This window comes from Lithobates pipiens, unplaced genomic scaffold, assembly GCF_037356315.1.
Source record: "Lithobates pipiens isolate NorthernLeopardFrog02 unplaced genomic scaffold, aLitPip1_a1.2 Scaffold_10, whole genome shotgun sequence".
In the NCBI taxonomy this organism is placed as follows: domain Eukaryota; kingdom Metazoa; phylum Chordata; class Amphibia; order Anura; family Ranidae; genus Lithobates; species Lithobates pipiens.
Window position 1 is genome coordinate 15273144 of NW_027507686.1, and position 21559 is coordinate 15294702.

Consider the following 21559-nt stretch of genomic DNA (forward strand, 5'->3'; position numbering starts at 1 on the left):
CGAGAGATGGAGGAGAGGGATGAGAGATGGAGGAGAGGGATGAGAGATGGAGGAGAGGGATGAGAGATGGAGGAGAGGGATCAGAGATGGAGGAGAGGGACGAGAGATGGAGGAGAGGGACGAGAGATGGAGGAGAGGGACGAGAGATGGAGGAGAGGGACGAGAGATGGAGGAGAGGGATGAGAGATGGAAGAGAGGGATCAGAGATGGAGGAGAGGGATCAGAGATGGAGGAGAGGGATCAGAGATGGAGGAGAGGGATCAGAGATGGAGGAGAGGGATGAGAGATGGAGGAGAGGGATGAGAGATGGAGGAGAGGGATGAGAGATGGAGGAGAGGGATGAGAGATGGAGGAGAGGGATGAGAGATGGAGGAGAGGGACGAGAGATGGAGGAGAGGGACTAGAGATGGAGGAGAGGGACTAGAGATGAAGGAGAGGGACGAGAGATGGAGGAGAGGGATCAGAGATGGAGGAGAGGGACGAGAGATGGAGGAGAGGGACGAGAGATGGAGGAGAGGGATCAGAGATGGAGGAGAGGGATCAGAGATGGAGGAGAGGGATGAGAGATGGAGGAGAGGGATCAGAGATGGAGGAGAGGGATCAGAGATGGAGGAGAGGGATCAGAGATGGAGGAGAGGGATCAGAGATGGAGGAGAGGGATGAGAGATGGAGGAGAGGGACGAGAGATGGAGGAGAGGGATGAGAGATGGAGGAGAGGGATGAGAGATGAAAGAGAGGGATCAGAGTTGGAGGAGAGGGACAAGAGATGGAGGAGAGGGACGAGAGATGGAGGAGAGGGACGAGAGATGGAGGAGAGGGATGAGAGATGGAGGAGAGGGATGAGAGATGGAAGAGAGGGATCAGAGATGGAGGAGAGGGATCAGAGATGGAGGAGAGGGATCAGAGATGGAGGAGAGGGATGAGAGATGGAGGAGAGGGATGAGAGATGGAGGAGAGGGATGAGAGATGGAGGAGAGGGATCAGAGATGGAGCAGAGGGATGAGAGATGGAGGAGAGGGATGAGAGATGGAGGAGAGGGGTGAGAGATGGAGGAGAGGGACGAGAGATGGAGGAGAGGGACTAGAGATGAAGGAGAGGGATCAGAGATGGAGGAGAGGGATCAGAGATGGAGGAGAGATGGAGGAGAGGGACGAGAGATGGAGGAGAGGGATCAGAGATGGAAGAGAGGGATCAGAGATGGAGGAGAGGGATCAGAGATGGAGGAGAGGGACGAGAGATGGAGGAGAGGGATCAGAGATGGAGGAGAGGGATCAGAGATGGAGGAGAGGGATGAGAGATGGAGGAGAGGGATCAGAGTTGGAGGAGAGGGATGAGAGATGGAGGAGAGGGACGAGAGATGGAGGAGAGGGACGAGAGATGGAGGAGAGGGATGAGAGATGGAGGAGAGGGATGAGAGATGGAGGAGAGGGATCAGAGATGGAGGAGAGGGATGAGAGATGGAGGAGAGGGATCAGAGATGGAGGAGAGGGATCAGAGTTGGAGGAGAGGGATCAGAGATGGAGGAGAGGTATCAGAGATGGAGGAGAGGGATGAGAGATGGAGGAGAGGGATCAGAGATGGAGGAGAGGGATCAGAGTTGGAGGAGAGGGATCAGAGATGGAGGAGAGGGATCAGAGATGGAGGAGAGGGATGAGAGATGGAGGAGAGGGATCAGAGTTGGAGGAGAGGGATCAGAGATGGAGGAGAGGGATCAGAGATGGAGGAGAGGTATCAGAGATGGAGGAGAGGGATGAGAGATGGAGGAGAGGGATCAGAGATGGAGGAGAGGGATCAGAGATGGAGGAGAGGGATGAGAGATGGAGGAGAGGGATCAGAGATGGAGGAGAGGGATCAGAGATGGAGGAGAGGGATCAGAGATGGAGGAGAGGGATGAGAGTTGGAGGAGAGGGATCAGAGATGGAGGAGAGGGATGAGAGGGATGAGAGATGGAGGAGAGGGATCAGAGATGGAGGAGAGGGATCAGAGATGGAGGAGAGGGATCAGAGATGGAGGAGAGGGATCAGAGATGGAGGAGAGGGATGAGAGTTGGAGGAGAGGGATCAGAGATGGAGGAGAGGGATCAGAGATGGAGGAGAGGGATCAGAGATGGAGGAGAGGGAATGAGAGACAGAGTAAAACTTGTGTGTAATACAGCACACACAGCACAACTATCATTCTCTCCGACATACTGACAAGGGACAGGCTTTTCGAAACAGGCTGTGGCTGCTTTGGATTGAAAACAAACACCTTTCGTTTTGATGCCCATGAAATGTGTTTAATGGGCGGTAAATTGAGAGTTCAGTTGGGCTTTGAAGCAGGCCTTCAGGGTTTGGTCCCGGCTACCCCTCAGTACACGGAGTCAGCCTGTATCTGGTCACTATGGGTTACATTGTATTATTTCTTCCTGAACAATGATATTCTAGGAAGCCCAATATGTGCCATGCTGTATTTGAGGAGCGGCATGTGTGGGAGGTTTTCAGTTTGGGGCAGAAGGAAACTGTGAATAAAATGAGACAAGGTGACATATGCTTTCTAAAACAAGGTCCCCCCCTCTCCCAGAACATATGCTTCTTTAAAAATTGAAAATAGTGCGCTTCTGGTTGGCATGGAAACACAATGTCAGCTGTTTTAGACAAGCCGAATTTGACATGATCACCTACACCCGTCAGGAAGGGAAGGCCGGCGTTTCCTCCTTACCTATGACTTTGACAAAGTAAGCGTCGGCTTCAAAGTTATTCTGTAAGACGTGGATGGAATTGTCATCGGAACTTCCTGCGCTGAGCACGATGATGTCCAGAATTCCCTGAAAAATAAATCAGATTGTCTACAATGAATCCAATGTCAGACAGTCCTGTCTGGCACAGCAAGAGATCTATTCTACTCAGCTGCAGTTAAGCGAAACGTACAGGTCCCCCCCCCCCCAGCCTGTCACTGGACAGTAAAAGCAGAAACAGAAGATTGATGAGCTTATTCTTCGTCGCTCTGCTTTCTCCTCATATCAGCATCTCCACCTGCACAGGAGTGCAATCGATATGCTGCGTTTTCTGCTTTTTCTCTCTCTCAATCTAAGCTCTGTTGTACAGGACTGCTGCAGGGAGACCACTGCTTTCACAATAAGTGTAAGGCCGCGTACACACGCGGGGACTGTTCGCCCAACTTTGTCCGCTGAACAGTGTTTCGGCGGACAGTCCGCTCGTGTGTGGGCTTTCAGCGGACAGTTTCAGCGAACAGTCCGCTGAACAAGGTTTTTCGGAAATTCCGAAAAACTGTCCGCTGAAACTTTGTTTCAGCGAACAGTCCCCTCGTGTGTAGGCTTGTTCGTCAAACTAAGTTCCGCGCATGCTCAGAAAGGATTTACACGCCGAAAGTTATAATGCAGTGTATAGGACGTCGTATTTTTCGTCCCGTCGTACGCGCCGTTCACGTCATCGCGCACGGTTTCAGCAAACTGTTCGTTCGTCGTGTGTGGCCATGTCCGTCCATGCTAATTTTGAGCGGACTGTTTGCCGAAACTGTTTGACGGACAAAGTTGGGCGAACAGTCCCCGCGTGTGTACGCGGCCTAAGGGTTCCTTTCCTAGAGCCCTGGTGCCCAACCCGCGGCCCTGGGGCTGCATGCATACCTTTGGCACTTTTTCTGTGGCGCTCAGTGCCCCATGCAGACACCAATCTGTGTTTTCCTACTGCTCTGTTACGACGGTGATTTGCAACAGTCTTAAAGCGGACCTTCAGTCATGTTTTCATCTTTCCTTTTATTAAATCTTCTGCCCTTGTTGTTGTTTTAGGTTTGGATAGTAAAACATTTTTTTTTCTGCCAGTAAATAAAACCTTCTACAGCCCACTTCCCGTTTCTTGTCTGGTCATTAGCCTAGGATTATGACATCATGCACAGCTCTCTCTCTCACTCTTGTGTAAAGTACCGAATCACAGTATATATAAAATAATATGCAAAGTGGTTGGAGGGAAGCTTCAGAATGGCAAAGATGTTTTTATTACAAATGATGTGAGCAGACTGCAGTTCCTCTTCAAGTAATATGTCTCCAGTCAATGACTGCCTCTTGAAGCATGTCCACAGTCTCCAATATCTCCTCTAGCATATTCACCGAATCCTGAAGTATGTCTGCAGTCTCGGGCCTTCTCTTGTATCCTGTCTGCGCTCCGCAGTCTCTGACCATCATCTGTATACAATCCGTAATTTGTGGCCATCTCTTGTATTCTGTCCTCAGTCTCTAACCACCTCTTGTACCATGTCTGCAGTCTCTGACCATCTCCTGTATCACGTCCACAGTCTCTAACCCTCTCCTGAATCATGTCTGCAGTCTCTAACCATCTCCTGTATCAAGTCCACAGTCTCTAGCCCTCTCCTGAATTATGTCTGCAGTCTCTAACCATCTCTTGTACCCTGACTGCAGGCTATGACCGTCTCTTGTATCATGTCCACAGTCTCTAACCCTCTCCTGAATCATGTCTGCAGTCTCTAACCATCTCCTGTATCAAGTCCATAGTCTCTAACCCTCTCCTGTATCATGTGCACATTCTCTGACCATCTCTTGTATCCTGACTGCAGTCTCTAACCATCTATGCTATCCTGTCTGCGGTCTCAAACCATCTCTTGTATCATGGCCACGGTCTCTGACCACCTCTTGTACCATGTCTGCAGTCTCTGACCACCTCTTGTACCATGTCTGCAGTCTCTGACCACCTCTTGTACTATGTCTGCAGTCTCTGACCACCTCTTGTACCATGTCTGCAGTCTCTGACCACCTCTTGTACCATGTCTGCAGTCTCTGACCACCTCTTGTACCATGTCTGCAGTCTCTGACCACTTCTTGTACCATGTCTGCAGTCTCTGACCACCTCTTGTACCATGTCTGCAGTCTCTGACCACCTCTTGTACCATGTCTGCAGTCTCTGACCACCTCTTGTACCATGTCTGCAGTCTCTGATCACCTCTTGTACCATGTCTGCAGTCTCTGACCACCTCTTGTACTATGTCTGCAGTCTCTGACCACCTCTTGTAGCATGTCTGCAGTCTCTGACCACCTCTTGTAGCATGTCTGCAGTCTCTGACCACCTCTTGTACCATGTCTGCAGTCTCTGACCACCTCTTGTACCATGTCTGCAGTCTCTGACCACCTCTTGTACCATGTCTGCAGTCTCTGACCACCTCTTGTACCATGTCTGCAGTCTCTGACCACTTCTTGTACCATGTCTGCAGTCTCTGACCACCTCTTGTACCATGTCTGCAGTCTCTGACCACCTCTTGTAGCATGTCTGCAGTCTCTGACCACCTCTTGTAGCATGTCTGCAGTCTCTGACCACCTCTTGTACCATGTCTGCAGTCTCTGACCACTTCTTGTACCATGTCTGCAGTCTCTGACCACCTCTTGTACCATGTCTGCAGTCTCTGACCACTTCTTGTACCATGTCTGCAGTCTCTGACCACCTCTTGTACCATGTCTGCAGTCTCTGACCACCTCTTGTACCATGTCTGCAGTCTCTGACCACCTCTTGTACCATGTCTGCAGTCTCTGACCACCTCTTGTACCACGTCTGCAGTCTCTGACCACCTCTTGTACCATGTCTGCAGTCTCTGACCACCTCTTGTACCATGTCTGCAGTCTCTGACCACCTCTTGTACCATGTCTGCAGTCTCTGACCATCTTCTGAATCATGTCTGCAGTCTCTGACCATCTTCTGAATCATGTCTGCAGTCTCCGACCACCTCTTGTACCATGTCTGCAGTCTTTGACCATCTTCTGAATCATGTCTGCAGTATCTGACAATCTCCTGTATCATATACACAATCTCTGACTTTCTCCTGTTATCCTGCCTGCAGTCTCTGACCATCCCCATTAGTCTCTGCCTATATCCTGTTGTGCGTCTGCTGCCTCTAACACATTTATGTGCAGGCCCTTTGGTGTCATTGAGGGCCACACACTTCTGACCAGATCAAGAAAGTTGACTATCACTGCCCTAGAGCATGCTGGCAGGGGACAGGCTATTCTACTCAGGCTGTGGCTGCTTTCTAAAGAAAAGGAACTGCAATACTTTGCACCCCTTTTGTTTTGAAGCCACCGGAACGTATTTAGCCGATTTAAACTAAAAGTTTCATTGGGCTTTAGGGTGAAGAAGGAATTAAAACAAGGTTGTCCTCTTTATCAAGTGTTCACAAATGAAAAAAGTATATAAGAAACAGAAGGTAATAAACTGGGATCTTTAGTCTGGTGTCAGCTCTGACATCAACATCAAAGTGATGGAACTTTACTGACTGGCAGAGTTAATTTTTTGAGATCAGATTTTATTAAAAGTTACACGGATCGCGGTGGTGCGATGGAGCCACCGCAAATAAATGTATGTCATTAATTATTGAAACGCTCAAGTCCTAAAAACCCCTCCTCCACCTCTCTTAACCCTTGCTGCATTGCAGTTTAACCGCGTTGGAAACTGGTGGGGGGCCGCTCTTTTCATTGTGCCCGAGTCGATATATTCCCGCAGCTAATCTCCCAACATAAAAGCCGCAGCGGCAAAATGGTGCCATAAAATGTACCGTATGTAATTATGCTCTTATCACGTAATGAAATATAATGGTTGGTGGTAATGAATTGGATTTAATTAAAAGGATATTATGGCCCGAATTGCATATTATGTTTACTGCATGACCTCTGTCCAATTAAATGAAATTAATTAAATAATCAGGGGTCTGGAGTTTGATTTTGCACACACACAAAAAAAAAAGGATTTATTAAATCACGTGTCACAATAGACAGCCACCATTTTCAAAGAGTTAATACCTTTTATATTGAAAAATCTGTTAAAGTGGTTGTAAACCTCAGACACGAAATAGGAACAAAGCACCCCTCTATAGCAGAGGGCCGTGGGCTGAATCCGGCCCGCCAGGGCCATTTCTTGTGGTCCTTGCACCTCCCCTACAGCTGCGGCACCCCCCATGTCTCTGTTCCCCCACCTTGTCTCAACAGTCAGCAGCAGAAAGGAGGACAGAACGTCCCTACCAGATCCTGCTCTTCTCTGTGCATCTGCAAAGAAGCCCCCCCCCCCACCCCCCAATCTCAGCAGACAGCAGCAGAAAGCAGGACAGAACTTCCCTAACAGATCCTGCTCTTCTCTGTGCAGCTGCAAAGGAGCCACCCCCCCCCCCCCCCCGCCCATCTCAGAATTCAGCAGCAGAGAGGACAGAACTCCCCTACCAGATCCTGCTCTACTCTGTGCAGCTGCAAAGAAGCCTCCCCCCCCCCCCCCCAATCTCAGCAGTCAGCAGCAGAAAGGACGACAGACCTCCCCATACCAGATCCTGCTCTACTCTGTGTAGCTGCAAAGAAGCCCCACCCCCCCAATCTCAGCAGTCAGCAGCAGAAAGGAGGACAGAACTCCCCTACCAGATCCTGCTCTACTCTGTGCAGCTGCAAAGAAGCCCCCCCCCCCCCCAATCTCAGCAGTCAGCAGCAGAAAGGACGACAGACCTCCCCATACCAGAACCTGCTCTACTCTGTGCAGCTGCAAAGAAGCCCCCCCCCCCCCCCCCAATCTCAGCAGTCAGCAGCAGAAAGGACGACAGACCTCCCCATACCAGAACCTGCTCTACTCTGTGCAGCTGCAAAGAAGCCCCACCCCCCCAATCTCAGCAGCAGAAAGGAGGACAGAACTCCCCATACCAGATCCTGCACTACTCTGTGTAGCTGCGAAGAAGCCCCCCCCCCCCTCCCAATAATTTTTGCGTAAACCAATCAATATACGCCTATTGCGATTTTACCAAAAATATGTCGAAGAAAATATATCGGCCTAAACTGATGAATACATTTGTTTTTTTATATTTTGGGGGATATACAGAAAGTAAAAAAAAGATATATTTTTTTTCAAAATTGTCGGCCTTTTTTTTCCGTTTATAGTGCAAAAAATAAAAAACACAGAGGTGATTAAATACCACCAAAAGAAAGCTCTATTTGTGAGAAAAAAAGGGCGTCAATTTTGTTTGGGAGCCACGTCGCACGACAGCGCAATTGTCAGTTAAAGCGACGCAGTGCCGAATCGCAAAAAGTGCTCTGGTCAGGAAGGGGGTAAATCCTTCCGGGGCTGAAGTGGTTAAAGAGAAACTGCAGTCTGCTCACATAATTTGCAATGAAAAGATCTTTGCCATTCTAAAGCTTCACTCCAACCACTTTGCTTATTATTTTATATATACTGTGATTCTGTACTTGCCAAATATGCTGCAGAAATCTCCCTCCACTGAGTCTGGCTGCAGCCGTTTTAACTGTGATGCTGCCTGTTCACTTCCTGGATTTACACAGAGGCACACCTCCAGCTCTGCAGCTCTCATTGGCCCTCCTCTCAGGGGAGCGAGAGAGAGAGATGTGCATGATGACATAAGCCTAGGTTAATGACCAGACAAGAAACAGGAAGTAGGCTGTATAAGGTATTTACTGGCAGAAATAAAAATGTTTTACTATCCAAAGTTAACCGCTTCCCGACCGCTGCACGACTATATACGTCGGCAGAATGGCACTGGTGGGATAAAGGGTGTAAAGGTCTGTCCACTTTAAGAAGCGGCACTGTGGGCGCGCGCACCCGCCGCGTTCTCCGTGGTCGCGGGTCCCGCGGACTCGATGTCTGCTAGGTGCCCACGATCATGTCACGGAGCGGTGGAACAGAGAGATGCCTTTGTAAACAAGGCATTTCCCCATTCTGCCTAGTGACATGACAGAGATCGCTGCTCCCCGTCATCGGGAGCAGTGATCGCTGTCATGTAAGTAGTAGCCCACGCCCCCCAAGTTAGAATCACTCCCTAGGACACACTTAACCCCTTCATCGCCCCCCCCCCCTGGTGTTTAACCCCTTCCATGCCAGTGTCATTTACACAGTAATCAGGGCATTTTGATAGCACTGATCGCTGTATAAATGACAATGGTCCCAAAATAGTGTCTAAAGTGTCCGTCATAATGTTACAGTCACGATAAAAATCACAGATCGCCGCCATTACTAATAAAAAAAATTAATAATAAAAATGCCATAAAACTATCCTCTATTTTGTAGATGTTATAACTTTTGCGCAAACCAGTCACTATACGCTTATTGCGTTTTTTTTTTTTTACCAAAAATATGTGGAAGAATACGTATCGGCCTAAACTGAGGAAAAAAATAGTTTTTTTTATATATTTTTGGGGGATATTTATTATAGCAAAAAGTAAAAAATATTGCTTTTTTTTTTCAAAATTGTCGCTCTTTTTTTGTTTATAGCGCAAAAAATAAAAACCGCAGGGGTGATCAAATACCACCAAAAGAAAGCTCTATTTGTGGGGAAAAAAAGGACGTCAATTTGGTTTGGGAGCCACGTCGCATGACCACGCAATTCTGAGTTAAAGCAACGCAGTGCCTAATTGCAAAAAGTGCTCTGGTCAGGAAGGGGGTAAATCCTTCCGGGGCTGAAGTGGTTAAAACAACAAGGGCAGAAGATTTAATAGATGGAAAATGACTGAAGGTTCATTTGAAGCCTATGTGTCAGCTGACTCATTAAAAATAATGCACTCCCTATGTAGCTGATATCTTATCGCAGCAGTTGTCAAGCAATTAGGCAGAGTCATTGTAGGAGCTTTCCTACGCTGCCTCTAGTGGCCAATCTACATATCTCGCAATGTCTACACTGGATACAATACCTAAATATTAAGGCACAAGCCTGGAAAAAAAAAATGAGTCCAGTCAAAAAATTCAAGGTTAGCAGGTTATAATCGCGTACTTGCTGGAAAGACACCGCTATACTGTAAAAATAAATAAATGAATACATGAAAAGGAGCTTCATGTCTCACTAGCCTGTCGTAAAAAAAAATAAACGATCCCTTTTTGCTTTGATATAAAAAGATCAAAGTATACATTTAAATCGCTCTGCTGCTGCAGATCTTCTCCCGGCCTTGAAACCTGTACCAACCATTAAAATCCGCGGTGACCTCTGGAATGCGCTATTTCTGTTCCCATCCCAGAGCTCGGTAACGAGAGTTTTTTTTACCCCCCCCAAAACGAGTTGGATTGTGTGCGGCGTCAGAGAGACGCAGCGGTTTCATGAATCATGCTTGATCTGCCCGTGCATCTCAAAGTTGCTGCCTAATTAAGTCATTTGCTTTCATTATCTACCTCTGGCACCGACAATCTGACATTAGAGAGAAGCCGGGATTGCGAATTTAAAAGGAAAGAAAGGCGTGTGGCAATTAAAAGTAGCAAAAAGTCATCTCACGTCTTCGTAAATGTCAAAAAACGTCGCCACCATCGCGTCTTTTATTTGATTTAGGTCAGAGAGGTCCCAGTGGACTTCGAACACCCGGGAGCATGTGCTGTTCTTGCAGGGAACGTTCTCCAGGAGGAAGGCTTGCTGGTTGCTATGGAAAGAGAAAAACAAAGATTAGGATATGAGGTCCATCAACGAGGATATGAGGTTCATCAACGAGGATATGAGGTCCATCAACGAGGATATGAGGTCCATCAACGGGAGGACCAATAGGAGAAACAGATGAGCATTAAAAGGCACATTTAATGTCTTTTAAATTCCTAGCCCTGGACCCCCCCCCCCCCTCTTTTATTAAATTTCATTGAAAATACTTCAACCCTTTTGCTGCCACAGCTGTTTTTGTATTTTTAGCATTAGTTAAATCCTCCCAAACAGTATAAATAGTTCCAATTTTTTATAACACAATATTAATGTAACAGTTTATGAAATGTAAAATTTAAATTACAAATACACCAAAGCTAATTTTAGGGTGCACAAACACAACATATTACTCCATTTACGGTACAAAATAGAAGATGTAGTTGCGCCAATTACCCAACATGCCATGGCCTAAGGGGTCACTCATTGATCTAAGGAGTCAAGTCTACACTGGCCACCAAACTATAAGGTTATTCATTAAAATAAGAAGTCACTTCTACACTGACCACAAATCCAAGGGGTCACTTCTACACTGACCACCAATCCAAGGTGTCACTTCTACACTGACCACCAATCCAAGGGGTCACTTCTACACTGACCACCAATCCAAGGGGTCACTTCTACACTGACCACCAATCCAAGGGGTCACTTCTACACTGACCACCAATCCAAGGGGTCACTTCTACACTGACCACCAATCCAAGGGGTCACTTCTACACTGACCACCAATCCAAGGGGTCACTTCTACACTGACCACCAATCCAAGGGGTCACTTCTACACTGACCACCAATCCAAGGGGTCACTTCTACACTGACCACCAATCCAAGGGGTCACTTCTACACTGACCACCAATCCAAGGGGTCACTTCTACACTGACCACCAATCCAAGGGGTCACTTATACACTGACCACCAATGCAAGGGATCACTTCTACACTGATCACCAATGCAAGGGATCACTTCTACACTGATCACCAATGCAAGGGATCACTTCTACACTGACCCCTAATCCAAGGGGTCACTTCTACACTGACCACAAATCCAAGGGATCACTTCTACACTAAACACCAATCCAAGGGGTCACTTCTACACTAACCACCAATCCAAAGGGTCACTTCTACACTGACCACCGATGCAAGGGATCACTTATACACTGACCATCAATTCAAGGGGTCAGTTCTACACTGATCACTAATCCAAGGGGTCACTTCTACACTGATCACCAATGCAAGGGATCACTTCTACACTGACCCCTAATCCAAGGGGTCACTTCTACACTGACCACAAATCCAAGGGATCACTTCTACACTAAACACCAATCCAAGGGGTCACTTCTACACTAACCACCAATCCAAAGGGTCACTTCTACACTGACCACCGATGCAAGGGATCACTTCTACACTGACCATCAATTCAAGGGGTCAGTTCTACACTGATCACTAATCCAAGGGGTCACTTCGACACTGACCACCAATCCAAAGAGTCACTTCTACACTAAAGAGAAAGCCTCTCCACGTGAGCACATTAGCCATTCATCCACAGCATAGCCAGGGTTTAGAAGAATGAGAGCACAGCTCGTCTGCAGGTACACAATCAAAAGAAATCCAAAATTCTCTGTAGCACGTCATCTTTATTGATCCTTTGTGCAAAAGACATCACAGACAGTGTCGGGTACAGTAAAAGTTGACTCATTTTAAGCTGTGACTAGCGTTTATTCATAACCTCATACATATCAATCCAAGGGGTCACTTCTAAACTGACTACCAATCCAAGGAGTAACGTCTACACTGACCACCAATCCAAGCGATCACTTTTACACTGACTACCAACCTAAGGGATCACTCATCGATCTAAGGAGTCACTTCTACACTAACTACCAATTCAAGTGATCACTTGGACACTGACCACCAATCTAAGGTAAGACTTCTGCACTGACCACCAATGTAAGGGGTCATGTCTACACTAGCCATCAGTCTAAGCCCCTGTACACACGGTCGGAGATTTCGACAACCAAATCCGTCGGATTTTGTCCGTCGGATCTTGTCCGTCGGATCTTGTCCTTCGGATCTTGTCCTTCGGAACTTGTCCAAACTGTTGCATACACACGGTCGGACTAAGTTGTAGAAAAATCCGATCATTCAGAACGTGATGACGTAATTTCGTTACGATGGGACTACGTTCAGGCTAGTAGCCAATAGCTTTGATGTAGGAATTTGATCTGAGCATGCGTGGCACTTGGTCCGATCAAAATTCTCTACACATAATCGGAGTATGTCCGATCGGACCAGTTGGTTGGGAAATATTTCCAACAAGTTGAAAAATTGGGTCCGACGGATATTCCGACGGAATCAGTCCGATGCATACCACACACAGTTGGATTATCCGACAACACGGTCCGAAAGGACACATTCTGACGGATTCTCCGACCGTGTGTACAAGGGCTAAGGGGTCCCTTCTACTCCAACCACCAATGTAAGGGGTCTCTTCTGCACTAATTAAAAATGTAAGGGGCCGCTACAATTTTCATTAGGTTTTTTTTGCGACCATTATTATTATTCATTGAATGTCATGATTATTCAATTGATTATTCTTTTATTGATGACTCTCTACCTCTCAACCTTCTGATTACACTATTATACTGTGAGCTGTAGGTCTCATCCTTTTAGTGGTGGCTCCCCGAGACCTGAAAACTATTTAAAGGGTTCCTCCATGGTAAATAGGTTGAGTAAGGCTGTAAGAAGAGCTCGTGGAATAAAGTCTTCCAATGAAGGACTGCATCGATTCTGCTTAGGTTTTTCTTAAATTCAGGTCAACTTGCTAGGAAGTCTCAGAAACCACCCAGGGACCAAAGGGTAAATGAAACCTCACACCCTATTATGTAGTACTAAAAGTTTTATTCCAAAGAACAAGGAAAGTCTTCAGATTACTGCCCAAGTTGTTCCTCCCGGCTGGAATTCACAATGAGTTTTTTTTTCAGAAAAAACAAACCGAAAAGAATCCAAATGTGAACTTTTCTTTAAACACAGCATCATAAGTCCTGATAATGGGGCCCCTGAGACATGGTGGCTTGCTCTTTGGAATAAAATCTTCAGACCCCTTCCGGACATTCTCCTTTAAGAGGGTCTTTATTAATGCCCATGGAATTACAAAAGGTGATTTTTGTGTTTTTAGAGGTAATGGAAGATAGATTGGGTGGGGGAAGAAGTAAAGTTCTGAATTTTCCTTCAGTTTGGGTGCCTGACTCATTGAGAAAGCCAACGGAGCACTGATCTGTACAAAATAATCCATCCAATAAAGCTTTCATTTAGTGTTTGCAGACAGTTTTATTAAATCATACGCCCAGGGTTATACAAGAAAGCTATTGGGATTTGAAAATTATTCACTACCCACAGGCAGATGTGTTGCTATTACTCGTGGATAAACCGGTTTGTAGGAGCTATTCATTACGGGAGCTGTGGCAATGCTTTATTTATCAGTGGATTCACATACATCTCATGTATTACCCCCAACAATTCTGCAAATAGGGTTCTGTACAGAGTCCTAGAGAAAAACATTCACGTTTATTTTCAGCTCATGTACAATGTAGAATGGAAGATGCCACCATACAGCAAGGCGTCAGGGAGGAGGAGAAACAGCAGCAAACGCCACAACTGATATATATATATATATATATATATATATACAGGAAAGGAAGGATTATAAAAGGGATACAAGGAGCCCCGGTCAGCCTAATATGGCCGACAACATAGGAAACACATTGCTACAGATTACAAAGTTCACATTCATTGTGAACACAATGGAATGGATAGGCTGCATTCACCAGTCTCTAGTGAATGGGTAGGCTGCATTCACCAGTCTCTAGTGAATGAGTAGGCTGCATTCACCAGTCTCTAGTGAATGGATAGGCTGCATTCTCAGTGATGTCACTGGTCTCTATGGAATGGATAGGCTGCATTCTCAGTGATGTCACAGGTCTCTAGTGAATGGATAGGCTGCATTCTCAGTGATGTCACCGGTCTCTAGTGAGTTTATAAGCTGCCTTCTCAGTGATGTCACCAGTCTCTAGTGAATGGATAGGCTGCATTCTCAGTGATGTCACTGGTCTCTAGTGAATGGATAGGTTGCATTCTCAGTGATGTCACTAGTCTCTAGTGAATGGATAGGCTGTATTCTCAGTGATGTCACCGGTCTCTAGTGAATGGATAGGCTGCATTCTCAGTGATGTCACTGGTCTTTAGTGAGTGGATAAACTGCATTCTCATTGATGTCACCGCTCTCTAGCGAATGATTAGGCTGCATTCTCAGTGATGTCACTGCTTTCTAGTAATGGATACGCTGCATTCTCAGTGATGTTACCGGTCTCTAGTGAATGGTTAGGCTGCATTCTCAGTGATGTCACTGGTCTCTAGTAATGGATAGGCTGCATTCTCAGTGATGTCACTGGTCTCTAGTGAATGGATAGGTTGCATTCTCAGTGATGTCACTGGTCTCTAGGGAATGGATAGGCTGCATTCTCAGTGATGTCACCGGTCTCTAGTGAGTATATAAGCTGCCTTCTTAGTGATGTCACCAGTCTCTAGTGAATGGATAGGCTGCATTCTCAGTGATGTCACTGGTCTCTAGTGAATGGATAGGTTGCATTCTCAGTGATGTCACTAGTCTCTAGTGAATGGATAGGCTGTATTCTCAGTGATGTCACCGGTCTCTAGTCAATGGATAGGCTGCATTCTCAGTGATGTCACTGGTCTTTAGTGAGTGGATAAACTGCATTCTCAGTGATGTCACCGCTCTCTAGCGAATGATTAGGCTGCATTCTCAGTGATGTCACTGCTTTCTAGTAATGGATACGCTGTATTCTCAGTGATGTTACCGGTCTCTAGTGAATGGTTAGGCTGCATTCTCAGTGATGTCACTGGTCTCTAGTAATGGATAGGTTGCATTCTCAGTGATGTCATGGGTCTTTAGTGAATGGATAGGCTGCATTCTCAGTGATGTCACTGCTCTCTAGTGAATGGATAGGCTGCATTCTCAGTGATGTCACTGCTCTCTAGTGAATGGATAGGCTGCATTCTCAGTGATGTCACTGATCTCTAGTGAATGGATAGGTTGCATTCTCAGTGATGTCCCAGGTCTCTAGTGAATGGATAAGCTGCATTCTCAGTGATGTCATCAATAGGTAGTTAATAAAGAGGCTACATTCTTAGTGATGTCACTGGTCTTTAGTGAATTGATAAGCCTCATTTAGCGATGTCACCATCCAACAGCACATCCTGATGCCTAATGTCTCCAGTAAGCAGGCAAACTACAGTTTCACCAAATTATTCGGTCACTTTAACCAATGCAGGTGCTTCCCACTATTTTAAGAACAAAAGATAAAACCATAGGACAGTTCTATGAGACGCACAGAACACGTACACCTGCGTATGATTACATGTACGGTATAATTCACATGCACAGGTCCATGTTTGGAGTAATTGTCGCTTGTCGTCACCGGGCACAAGAGAATAAAGGACGATTCACCTCTGGCTGACATTTGCAGCATATGCAGAGATCTCTGAAGAGCTCGGAAAATGAATTAAATTAGCAGAATGAGAGCTAACTATCCACATTTACAAAACACGGAGCGATGACCCCGAGCGTGCCGAGGACCAGCTGTATCCCATCACCGGCCAGATTTGATACGGTGTGATCAATAGAAGAGCAATCACTGCCAAATAACCATTAATACAGAAAGGAGAACCGCTAAAGAGCTCTGTGTAGAAATACAGGCATCTACTCATCACTGATATTTATTCGTATATATACACTATATTGTCAAAAGTATTGGGACATCTGCCTTTACACACACAAACTTTAATGGCACCCCAGTCTTAGTTCGTAGGGTTCAATATTGAGTTGATCCATGTCTTTATGGACCTTGCTTTGTGCACTGATCCAAATCATTTGGTGGAGGGGGGATTATGGTGTGGGGTTGTTTCTCAGGGGTTGGGCTTGGCCCCTTGGTTCCAGTGAAGGGAACTCTTAAAGTGTCAGCATACCAAGACATTTTGGACAATTAAGTGGGAACCTAAAGAGGACCTGAACCCAAAAAAGGCAGGCAGAGGCCAAAGGACTACTCATCACTTTTGCCTGTGATCTCCCTGAAGCTGATGTGAGAACTTGTGAGATGTTCCAATTGTTTTTAGGGTAGAACGTGTTCCCACTCCTGCAGTCTCTTACCCCCCCCCCCCCCCAACTATTCTGTGACTGTCCAGGCCTACCTGTAGAGGTGTGAGTCCATAACTGGTAGTGTCCATAACTGGTGAATCCCTTGGGTTGGCAGACAAAGGTTACATCATTCCAGATGACATGGACCTTCTGACACCCATTTGGTCCCGCTCAAAAAGCCCTTGTAGTCCGTCCTTCCCCCTGTATATATATATACCAACCTGGAAGGGAGGACCCCCAAAAGCCTGAAGCATTTCCTAATCTGGGCAGCCTAAGCTCACTTGTATTGTAGAGCATTTTTAGAACATTCTCCTTGTAGTCACCTGTCTACAAGCAGATCCACCTAATGAAAGGAGCAGAAGCAGGGAAATGCATGCAGGGCAGCTTTCTCTCCAGCAAAGAGAACAATGAGCAGAACAGTAGTGACGTCACCAAAACTCATTTCAAATTTTGTGAGACTAGTAATCAGAGGCAGCAATGCCTTAGATCACATATGTCAAACACAAGGCTCGAGGGCTGAATCCGGCCCGCCAGGCCTTGTCACGTGGCCCTCGCACCCAGTTTTGCAACTGGATCGTGGGGGAACTCTATTAGGGTTGTACACAGTGTGGACACAGCACACCCCTAAACCCTGCACTCTGTACGTAACTCATGCCTAAACTCTGCACATGGGGTAATCCTAAACTCTGTACATAGCACACTCCTGAACTCTGTACTCTTTACATAACACACTCCTGAACTATGCACTCTGCACATAATGCACTCCTGAACTCTGTACATAACGCACTCCTGAACTCTGCACTCTGCACATAATGCACTCCTGAACTCTGTACATAATGCACTCCTGAACTCTGCACTCTGTACATTATGCACTCCTGAACTCTGCACTCTGTACATTATGCACTCCTGAACTCTGCACTCTGTATATAGCGCACTCCTGAACCCTGCACTCTGTATATAGCGCACTCCTGAACTCTGCACTCTGTATATAGTGCACTCCTGAACTCTGCACTCTGTATATAGCGCACTCCTGAACTCTGCACTCTGTATATAGCGCACTCCTGAACTCTGCACTCTGTATATAGCGCACTCCTGAACCCTGCACTCTGTATATAGTGCACTCCTGAACTCTGCACTCTGTATATAGCGCACTCCTGGACTCTGTACATAGCGCACTCCTGAACTCTGCACTCTGTACATAACACACTCCTGAACTCTGCACTCTGTACATAACACACTCCTGAACTCTGCACTCTGTACATAACACGCTCCTGAACTCTGCACTCTGTACATAACACACTCCTGAATTCTGCACTCTGTACATAGCGCACTCCTGAACTCTGCACTCTGTACATGACACACTCCTGAACTCTGCACTCTGTACATAACATGGTCCTGAACTCTGTACATAACACGCTCCTGATCTCTGAACTCTGTACATAACACGCTCCTGATCTCTGCACTCTGTACATAACACGCTCCTGAACTCTGCACTCTGTACATAACACGCTCCTGATCTCTGCACTCTGTACATAACACGCTCCTGAACTCTGCACTCTGTACATAACACGCTCCTGTACTCTGCACTCTGTACATAACACGCTCCTGAACTCTGCACTCTGTACATAACACACTCCTGAACTCTGCACTCTGTACATAACACACTCCTGAACTCTGCACTCTGTACATAACACGCTCCTGAACTCTGCACTCTGTACATAACACACTCCTGAATTCTGCACTCTGTATATAGCGCACTCCTGAACTCTGCACTCTGCACATAATGCACTCCTGAACTCTGTACATAATGCACTCCTGAACTCTGCACTCTGTACATTATGCACTCCTGAACTCTGCACTCTGTATATAGCGCACTCCTGAACCCTGCACTCTGTATATAGCGCACTCCTGAACTCTGCACTCTGTATATAGTGCACTCCTGAACTCTGCACTCTGTATATAGCGCACTCCTGAACTCTGCACTCTGTATATAGCGCACTCCTGAACTCTGCACTCTGTATATAGCGCACTCCTGAACCCTGCACTCTGTATATAGTGCACTCCTGAACTCTGCACTCTGTATATAGCGCACTCCTGGACTCTGTACATAGCGCACTCCTGAACTCTGCACTCTGTACATAACACACTCCTGAACTCTGCACTCTGTACATAACACACTCCTGAACTCTGCACTCTGTACATAACACGCTCCTGAACTCTGCACTCTGTACATAACACACTCCTGAATTCTGCACTCTGTACATAGCGCACTCCTGAACTCTGCACTCTGTACATGACACACTCCTGAACTCTGCACTCTGTACATAACATGGTCCTGAACTCTGTACATAACACGCTCCTGATCTCTGAACTCTGTACATAACACGCTCCTGATCTCTGCACTCTGTACATAACACGCTCCTGAACTCTGCACTCTGTACATAACACGCTCCTGATCTCTGCACTCTGTACATAACACGCTCCTGTACTCTGCACTCTGTACATAACACGCTCCTGAACTCTGCACTCTGTACATAACACACTCCTGAACTCTGCACTCTGTACATAACACACTCCTGAACTCTGCACTCTGTACATAGCGCACTCCGGAACTCTGTATATAGCGCACTCCTGAACTCTGTATATAGCGCACTCCTGAACTCTGTATATAGCGCACTCCTGAACTCTGCACTCTGTACATAATGCACTCCTGAACTCTGCACTTGAAGGCAACTATACTACTGATGTGGCCCGCAATGAAATTGAGTTTGACACGCCTGCTTTAGATGATCTTACACTGCAGATATATAGCTATGAGGCTGCAGAACAGGAGTGCACAGTACAGGAGGGATTCAATAAATAAGGTTGATTTTTACTCTGAAAAATCTCTGCGCAGCCTATGCACAGCACAGCGATGATGGCACTTTTATACGGTAATATCTGGATTTGTAAAGGCTATTGGTACTCACAAAGTGGATTCAGATCCTGTGTGACTACTGAATATATTTAAATAAAAGGTTTCACACCTGGAGCTTTAAAGGGGAATACCAGCTAATAAGCATGTCGTGAAACAATGAGCACTCTGCAATATATGAGCTTAATTAAATAAAGCTTTGAAAAAAAAAAAAAAAGAGAAGCCTGGAAAATCTAGATAAATATTACAAAAGGCCCGGAAAATTCTATAAATAGTTTGGGTTGCCTTGAATGTTCAGGCAGCCAAGACTGGCCTATAAATAGTAGGGAGAGTAAAGAATGATCTACATTCGACTTGGCATGGATGAAGTAGGCAGAGAAGATCTGTTCCAGTATAGATACAAATCTAAACGATAACGGTTCTCCACATTTCCCTGTAAGAAGAGTTCCCCGGGGACGAGCATGCCGGCTCTGTCACTTCGAATCTAGGTTCCATCTGTCATAAAATAAAATATCTAGGACATGAAATGAAGGCACATATCCTGAACATCGAATGTGCAGCTCGGTGTCTCGGCGCACGTCATGACGCTGCAGCTTACCGCTTGTTCTCCTTAAACTATCGTATGAACGCGTTGAGCTAGATGAAAGAAAAAGGAAAATAAGTAGACATATCCCAAGGTATAGGAAGGCAGCAATTATCATCAAGCGAACAGGCTGCAGCTGTAGCACAAGCGTCTTGCTCATGTATGTGCGTTCCGATCGTGTGAAGATGGCAGGAGAACAAAGGCGCCTTGATGGCGGGAAGATCACCAACCATCTCTCGCCATTTTACAGTAAAACGCCTGGAAAATATGTTTTCACAATGCGCTAAATTTACTGCTACGCTGCAAATAGCCTGGTGTAAATCCATCTCCTGCTGTTAGGTGCTATTCACCATATGCAGTACCTATAGGTGACTAAAGACACCGATCAAAATTCAGCCAGTTCAGCAGGGATTTTGACTGTGCTTAAAAAGAGACTCTAGTATACATAAAAGACAAAAAAAAAAAAAAAAAAAAGTTTGCAAAGTCTTAATCCTGCCTTATTAAACTCTGGTTTACAAAAATTCTATTCAAGTATGTATTCCTAACTCAATAAGCCCCTTCTAGTGTGATCAGCCTCCCCCAAATCTCCACATTTGTTTTTTGTGTTTTTATTTTGCTGCTGTGATCTGACTTCCTGTAAGATGGTGGCTACATTCATTCTTCTTGGTTCCACTGTGTATAGGAACGTAGCCACCATGTCTTGGTTCCACTGTGTGTAGGAACATAGCCATCCTGTCATGGTTACACTGTGTATAGGAACATAGCCATCCTGTCATGGTTCCACTGTATGTAGGAACGTAGCCACCCTGTCATGGTTCCACTGTGTGTAGGAACGTAGCCACCCTGTCATGGTTCCACTGTGTGTAGGAACGTAGCCACCCTGTCATGGTTCCACTGTGTGTAGGAACATAGCCATCCTGTCATGGTTACACTGTGTGTAGGAACGTAGCCACCTGTCTTGGTTCCACTGTAGGTAGGAATGTAGCCACCCTGTCATGGTTCCACTGTGTGTAGGAACGTAGCCACCCGTCTTGGTTCCACTGTGTGTAGGAATGTAGCCACCCATCTTGGTTCCACTGTGTGTAGAAACGTAGCCACCAATCTTGGTTCTACTGTATGTAGGAACGTAGCCACACGTCTTGGTTGCACTGTGTATAGGAACTTAGCCTCCCATCGTGGTTCTACTGTATGTAGAAATGTAGCCACCCATCTTGGTTCTACTGTATGTGGGAACGTGGGCCCCGTCTTGGTTCCACTGTATGTAGGAACGTAGCCACCCTGTCATGGTTCCACTGTGTGTAGGAACGTAGCCACCCTGTCATGGTTCCACTGTGTGTAGGAACGTAGCCACCCTGTCATGGTTCCACTGTGTGTAGGAACATAGCCATCCTGTCATGGTTACACTGTGTGTAGGAACGTAGCCACCTG

General features: G+C 46.3%; 1 protein-coding gene across 1 annotated transcript in view; it reads right to left on the reverse strand.

Annotated features, from left to right (window-relative positions):
- ITFG1 (integrin alpha FG-GAP repeat containing 1) overlaps window positions 1-21559 on the reverse strand; it is a 349655-nt gene that overhangs the window by 118834 nt on the left and 209262 nt on the right. The window contains exons 11-12 of the mRNA XM_077451682.1: window positions 10240-10381; window positions 2698-2803 (exon numbers count right to left, since the gene is read on the reverse strand). Coding sequence (XP_077307808.1) covers window positions 2698-2803; window positions 10240-10381 — 248 coding nt within the window. The remainder of the gene's footprint in view (window positions 1-2697; window positions 2804-10239; window positions 10382-21559) is intronic.